Source organism: Acanthisitta chloris, unplaced genomic scaffold (assembly GCF_000695815.1).
Source record: "Acanthisitta chloris isolate BGI_N310 unplaced genomic scaffold, ASM69581v1 scaffold3443, whole genome shotgun sequence".
NCBI classification, from domain to species: Eukaryota; Metazoa; Chordata; class Aves; order Passeriformes; family Acanthisittidae; genus Acanthisitta; species Acanthisitta chloris.
Genome location: NW_008666372.1, coordinates 4,188 through 11,825, shown reverse-complemented (window position 1 = coordinate 11,825; position 7,638 = coordinate 4,188). Strand labels below are relative to the sequence as shown.

Below are 7,638 nucleotides of genomic sequence, written 5' to 3'. Positions count from 1 at the left end.
GTTCCACTTAACTGTGTGTTGATAGTAAGGACAAGGTTGTGAATGAACAAGAATGCTACATATGCTAAATATGCAGATTAAAATACTTAAGGATTCCTTTTAATAAGGTGTGTAAATACCTGTTTAAAACAATTTTGAATGCTTGGCTCTGTATTAAATGGGTTAACAAACACAGGTGGCTGAATGAAAGTGGTAGTTTCAGAACACGAGATATGATGAGGAATGGGAGGGGTGTTGTAATTCTCCCTTGGTAGTAGATGTGTCTTCAGGGGAAAGGAAACTCCATGATTCTCCTAACATATCTGTAATAGCATGGTGTCTTGCACACAGCTCGGGGTGCAGAAGTGAAGAGTCACAGGGAGCACAGCGCTTCTCAGTACAGGGTTTCAGCACACGCTTTGTTCTTGCAGTTGGTAGTGGCTTTACATTATGGTTTTATTGTCAGTGGCTACTGTATTGTGGAAATGAGATGTGCTAAACAGTTCAGATGAAAACATTTGACTTGTGATTCTTACATGTCTTAATTTCTCTGCCTATTCTTATATAAATGTCAAAGAAAACAGTAAAGGTATATGTTTTCTTGTTTTTTCATCTGCCAGCACCACCAGATAATCCAGCAGTACATGGTGACCCTAGAGAACCTCCTGTTTACAGCTGAACTGGACCACCACATACTGGCTGTGTTTCAGCAGTTCTGTGCTCTGCAGGCCTGAGGGATAATTCACGGACAGTCTTGTCTGCAGGACTTTAGTGAAATTTTTTTAATGGGAAAATATGACATGGGGATGAAAAAAATTTTTGACTAGAACTGGCTTTCATGTGCTCCTATATAAAACAATAGAGTACTCTAACCAACAACAAACTGTGTAAGCATCATAAGCCTTAAAATATATGACCTATAGGGGATAGTAGTGAAGCTAAGTATTAATTCTTTTTGTTATCTTTTAATTTGGTTTGACTCTTTGCTTCATTATAGTAATTTTGTTTTGCCCTTCTTGCCTATATACAAATAAAAATCAGACACACACCCTGCCCCCCCCAAAAAAACCCAACCATACCTAACCCCAAAAAATAGGATTTGTTATCTCTGCCTGGCCCTTTAAATCAAATTAATTGAAGAAATGTGTGTTTTGTGACTACGAGAAGGAATATACTTCTCAGTGAGTATTGTGGTAAGTTCTCTAATATGGCATAGGAAAAGTGTCTTAACTTTGAGCATGTGAAACATGTTTTGAAAGTGGCACAGAACATATCAATCTGTCAATTACCGATCCAGATAGATTTTCATGGTTTGAAAGAACATGTAATAACAAATGAAACACGTGTTTAGGATATGTTGTCTAGTGTTTACTATTAGAGTATCTACAAACAGTCAGTAGAGAAGCTTTGTGGACCACTTCTGAAAAATGCAATCCTTTCTGTAGTATGGTCAGAAATTGTGAAGTGCTCCTGGCAGCAATCCCCACTGGTAGAGGCAGTAAGCAAGAGCTGGAGTGGAACAAACTTTTGACTTCCATACTGCGAGCCTTACCTGGGTGTTGGGAGCTCCAGCTGGGCTGTCACATTTTCACTGGGCTGTACTTGCAGACCTGCAATGATGCGAAAAAGCTTCCTGGCTAGTGACAGTGGATAAACCAAGTGCTCTCACCTCATCTTGCTTGGCAACAACTAGTTTGCAGTGGCTTCTGGTTTGTGCTCTCATTTTGAAATGTGGCAACAGCACGTGGCTCAGAATGCTTCAAGAAAGCTTTTTAATGCTGAATGAAGCAAGACCTTACAGGAGACTCAGACTGGGAGAATACAGCCTGAAAATAGAGTAGCCTTAGTTTTGAGTTACATAAATACCGATATGCACATAAAGGCCAAACCGGAGTGGTCTGTATCACGGTGAGCAGTGGTGAGTGGCAGAGACACTGCCTTAGATGCTCAGGTCTGTCAGGTGCAGTGTGTTTCCAAGCTGTTCATTTTGCTGCTGAATGTTTAAAAGAATTTTCCTACCCAGTGGTATTTAGTTTATGCTTGGAAAATTATTAACTTTGAGTAATTTTGTTTCTGTACAAATTATTTTTCTGATATATCTAGAAATGTATTTCATCTGTACATTGACCAGTGACCTCCTGATAAAGCAAGGGGGGTAAAAAATGGAACTTTCTACTTTGACTGTTGACCTAATTTTGTGTGCTGCCTATAGCAGTCTGATATAGCCTCATAGACTTAGACCTGTTACTTCTGCTTTTTCTGCTTGCCCCTTCTGACTCCACTAACACTGCCCCCCCCCATTCTTTCAGGATTTACTGTTATTTGGTGTAAATTTGCTTTTTGCAAAGGTTTTGTCAGTCATGCACGAACTTGAGCTTCAGATATTTCTCCGTTAATGTTCTTGAGTAACAAAATAGGAAATTTTTTGTTTTTTAAAGGAACGTTTAATACTTTAGAGGTTTAATTGGAGTTTAATAGTTTTTTCACTGGCTTGGATCAATATCAGAGTTCTGATATTAGCTGATGGTGGGGGTTCTGACTATAAATGTGACTTCTGTAAAGCTGGTAATGCAGGTAGAACTCGCAAACCTGTAACTTCTTTTGAGCCTTGACAAATACAGTTGCTGGGGATAACAGTTGCAAATGCTTGAGTGTAATTCTGTGTTTTAAAACCAAATAGCAATGTCTTTCAAAGTAGATTTAACTTCCATGGTGAGCATGGGCTTTGATTACATTTTTCAAGTCTGCTGGACACCTTCGCCTCCTTGCAGGTCCAGTGGTGTACACCGGACTTGACTAGAAAAATAGTTGGATCCATGGGAAAGAGAATGAGACACTGACATAGTGATACGAGCAGCTAACTTGGAGAAACTTGGAACTGCTGAAGCATGAGGTGATGGATAGTGTAAAGGTGCTGTAGAAATGTGGTGTGGTTGGAAAAAAATGCACAATTAAAGACAAAATAAATGAAGGTGAAGCAGGTTGGTGCTGAGAGTGTTTGTCTTATCTGTTTTGGGGACCACTGAAGCAAAGCCGTCTTACTGGCTTATGCTGGTGTCGAATGCAGTGGAGTTTGGAGCAGTTTTATTTCCCAGCACTCTTGCTAGTACCCTAACACACAAGCCTTCGACTCCTTGTGGTACGACTGGTCTAACACGCTTCCCCACCTGCTCAGCTGAGTGAGGCAAGAGCATGTGCTGCTAGGTGCATGGAGGTGCTGATGTAGAAATTCTGCCTCTACCTTGCCACCTCCTGTCCTCTGGCAGGGGGAGGTGCCCCTGCAGGAGAGGAAGGTGTGGGCTGGTGGTGCTTGCTGGGAGGGTGGCTGCTGCAACATGCCCATAGGTGATTCAGTAGCCAGTGTGCACCTCCCAGCTGCCCCAAGAGAGGAGACAACACTGGGTCATGCAACTGTGACATGGAGGACTACCTCCGAGAGCCCTGCTGGGACCTGCCCTCTGCCCTTCAGTCAACCCCCCACTCCTCTTTCCTAGGCTTTGCAAGCCCCTTAGTCCTTCTGTGCTTGGCAGGAAGGCAGGTTACTAGGGGGCTGCAGACAAGAAAGCTTGGGAAAATGAAAGCCTATTACTGGAGCCATCATCCGCCCTTCCCAGACACTTTAACAGAATCACAGAATCATTTAGGTTGGAAAAGACCTCCGAGGTGATCGATCACCACCTTTGTCAACTAGACCATAGCACTAAGTGCCACATACAGTTATTCCTTGAATGCTCACTCAGTACCCTTGGGTGAATCCCATCTGGCCCCACAGACTTGTGAGAGTCTAAGTGTCACAGCAGGTCACTAACTGCTTGCTCCCAGAGTGCAGGGAGTCTGTTCTGCTACCTTTCCCTGTCTTCCAGTTCAAGGGGCTGGTGGCCCTGAGGATAACTGGTCTCAGTGTTAAAGACTGAGATGAGGAAGGCATTAAGAACCTCAGTCTTTTCCTCATCCTTAGTGTTCCCCCCAGTGTCCAATAAAAGATGGAGATTTTTCTTGACTCTCCTTTTGTTAATACATTTATAAAAACACTTTTCATTATCTTTTACAGCAGGGGCTGGATTGAGTTCTAGCTGAGCTTTTGCCTAATTTTTTTATCTACATGACCTACCAACATACTTGTACTCTTCCAGAGATTCCTGCTCCTTCTTCCAAAGGTCATAAACTCCTTCCTGCCCTCCATCTCAAGTCCCAGCAAAAGCTTCCTGTTGAGCCAGGCCAGCCTCCTTGTCCCATGGCTCGTCTTTTGTCACATAGGGACAGGCTGCTCCTGCACTTCATAAAGCACATCCAGCCTATCTAGGCCCCTTTGTTACTAAGGACTGTTTCTCAAGGCACTCTGAACCAGCGTCCCGAGTAGGCGAATGTCCACCCTCTGCAAGTCTAGGGTAGAGGATTTGTTTACCCCCTTCCTTACTTTACTAAGAATTGAAAACTCTAAGCCATTCTGTGGTCACTATGCTCAAGACAGGCTGTGACCACAGCATCTCCCACCAGCACTTCTCTGTTGGTAAAAAGCAGATCTAGCAGGGCACCCTGCCCCAATAGGCTCACTTACCAGCTGTGTGAGGAGGTTATGTCTGACACACTCCAGGAACCCCCTAGGCTGCCTCCTCTCCACTGGGTTGTTTCCAGCAGTCATCCCACAAGTTAAAAGTCTCCCACGAGTACAAGGGCTAGTGACTGTGAAATGTCAGCCACCTGCTGAGTAGTTCAACTACCTCTTCCTCCTGACAGGGTGGTCTGTAACAGACTCCCATTAGGATGTTGCTTTGTTAGCCCTCCCCCTAATCCCTATCCATAGGCACTTGGCCTTATCATCAGTCCTTGAGCTCTATACAGTTGAAATACTCCCTGATGTACAGAGCCACCCCAACTGCCTCTCCTTCCTCCCCTGTCCCTTTTGAAGAGCTTATAGCCATCCAGTCATGGCAGTCATCCCATCACATTTCCATGATAGTGACTGTGTCATAGCTGTCCAGCAGAACGTCCCAGTTCCACATAGCCACAGCAGCCACGGGGCCCTAAAGTCCCCAGAGACTTTGCTGAGCTCTACTGTATTTACAATGACTGACAAGTGCAGAGCCACTACCTACAGCATGTTCCTTCACTTCAGCCATTTCTCAACAGTTGCAAGAATGAGGATTTAAAATTTGAACTTGGAGGGAAATCCAGCCTCTACTGAAAGCAAACGTCATTCAGGTGTGCTTAGAGAGCTCTCCACTGAAACACTACTTCCCCCCTTGCTCCCAAGGACAGGTATTTTTTAATTTACCGATTTCTGGAGTTGCCTTGGTCTCTGGTCCAAAAGCTGGGGGGGAAAAAAAAAACACACAAGAAAGCAGTAGGGCTGATAAACATAAGGACTCTTCCCTGTGAAATATGGTAGAGATCTGTCAGAACCTGTCAGATCTGTCAGTAGGCAGCTTTCCTTTTGGGGAGAATTCTCCTTTATGCAGTTGTGTAACCAAGCAAGAAGAGAACCTGCCTCATGGCAGGGTCAGCAGAGGTGCTTTGTCGGCTCACTGCCCTCTGCCTGCACGTGACCAATAACCAAAAATCAGCCAACAGTTAGGACAAAAATATGGAGCCTTCCTCTTCTAACAGAGGTAGATGAGCATTTCATCATTCATTTCATCAGCGTATCAACTACAATGATACAAACCTATCTTTTGGCCTAGAAGATACAAATTTGTGAATGGCTGAAAGTAAGAGCTAATTTAAAAGCCAAATCTTACTGTTCTGTACTGAGCTTCTTACTCCTGAAAAATGTAACTCTTCACAGCACTTGGCAACAGCTTGTTCATAATTATCATTTATTTGACTTTGATACAAAATACTATTAAAAATAAAATGAAATTAAACAACCCCCAGATTAGCACTACATCTTCTCGTAAGTTAATTCATGGCCACATACAGTGCATGTCTTTTTAAATGTATCTTCATCAATGTTTTCTTCTGGTCCATACTCATGTTCGTGGATACTGGTTTGTTTCTTCCACAAGCTACTCCTCACAGCGCGGCGGAGTTCTGGTGAGAAATACAGGAAAATGTTAATATTTTAATAATCTTAAATAAAGTTTTATAAAACTCACGCTAAACCACCTTTCTGAGGCCTACAGATGACGATATGCTTGCAGCCTGTCTTCCATAAATTTTGGGCAAGGATCTGCTCTTGCAAGAACAAGCTTTGACTTGCCCTGCAATCTGCACCTTGTTTGCATATTTTAAAGGCTAAGAACTACAGTGTCACGTGGGATCTCACAGGTGAACATTTTCCATCTGAACTAAGGAAACATTGCCCACTGCCTTTTTACATGAAGCCATTCAAAGGTAACCAAAAAAAGGGAACATGGAATGCAAAGGAAGATTTTTACAGAACACCTCATTTGTTCTAAGTGAGCAGGAAAGATTTTCGTTCGGGTCCCAGTAAGCCTCCCAAATGACTTGGCATTCTGTCAGCTTTATGCCCAGTAACGTCGGTTGCCACTGCAGCAGCCGCAGCACAATCTGCGGGCTCTCCGGCGTGCACAGGCTGGCAGCCGAGCCCAAGATATTATCCGGATGTTGCAAGCGGGTGGCAAGCATACTGCACAGCAAAACGTGGCCACCCTTCCAGCCAAGCCTTTCAGGCTGCAAACTTTGTCACGTCAAGGCCTGTGCTTGTGCTGAACTCTGGCACGTTGGCTACAGCCTGCTGCCAGTCAGCCCTTCTGCGCACAGAACATCAATGGCCAACCCAGACAAGGGTTACTGCTCCACCTCAAGTTCTGCCTCCTCCAGGCAACACCAGTGCCGCCAGCTTGGGCCTTCTGCTCGTGTGAAGGCCGACCACAAGCGAAGCAGGGGTGCCACAAGTGACACAGGCACCACAGCAAGCCACAGTTCTTGCCAAGAAACAAACATCATCTTTCTTAAAATTTAAAATCTTTAAAAATTAAAAATGCTCACAGTAGTTTTCCTAGGTCCCACCCACTGCATACTTTCCTAAGCACTAACTTATTAGGAAAAAAAACCCAAGGATAATGCGCCATAAAGACAGCAGCTGGGAATGCTGAGAACAATGGGAAAAGGTGTTTTCCACCCTCTTTTACAGTTACTCCACCTGACGGCCTATCTGTGACACAATTATAACCCATGGCCACAAAAACACATGTTCTCCACAAGTCAAAACCAACAGGAACAATCCATGGCACGTTCTGGGTCAAACAAAAGAAATTTAAAACCACCATGATGAACCACAGCAATTATTTTGTCACATCATGGCCACAGGACAATGGGGTAATTCAGGCTGGGAGGGACCTGTGCCCTGCAGTCCGACCCTATGCCCACAGGAGTCAGCTGTGAGGTCAGACCAGGCTGCTCCAGGCTTACCCACAGTTCCTGAAAACCTCCATTTTGTCACACTGAAGACTTCCTCAGTACTTCACTCAGATGCAGGCACAGATTTGAACAGAACTGTACTTAACTTCAGTTACTGCAGTATGCAAGTTTGACCTTTTACCTTTAACTTTCTTATCAAACTTCTTCTGTTTCATCTTCTCTCTGCTGTCACGGCGTAGCTCCTTTGCTTCTTGCAGTGATTCTTCACTACCCCACACTTCCAGTGAACGCTGGATTACCTACAGAATGGACATAAATGTGTTTCTTTTTCCCTAA

The 7,638-nt window shown here is 44.1% G+C and overlaps 1 protein-coding gene across 1 annotated transcript in view; it reads right to left on the bottom strand.

Moving 5' to 3' along the window:
* Positions 1-5,767: 5,767 nt before the first annotated feature.
* XPA (xeroderma pigmentosum, complementation group A) overlaps positions 5,768-7,638 on the bottom strand; it is a gene marked incomplete at its 5' end in the record, with an annotated part of 4,331 nt that continues 2,460 nt past the window's right edge. The window contains 2 exons of the mRNA XM_009072077.1: positions 5,768-6,009; positions 7,484-7,601. Of these exons, the coding sequence (XP_009070325.1) occupies positions 5,861-6,009; positions 7,484-7,601 (267 nt within the window). The remainder of the gene's footprint in view (positions 6,010-7,483; positions 7,602-7,638) is intronic.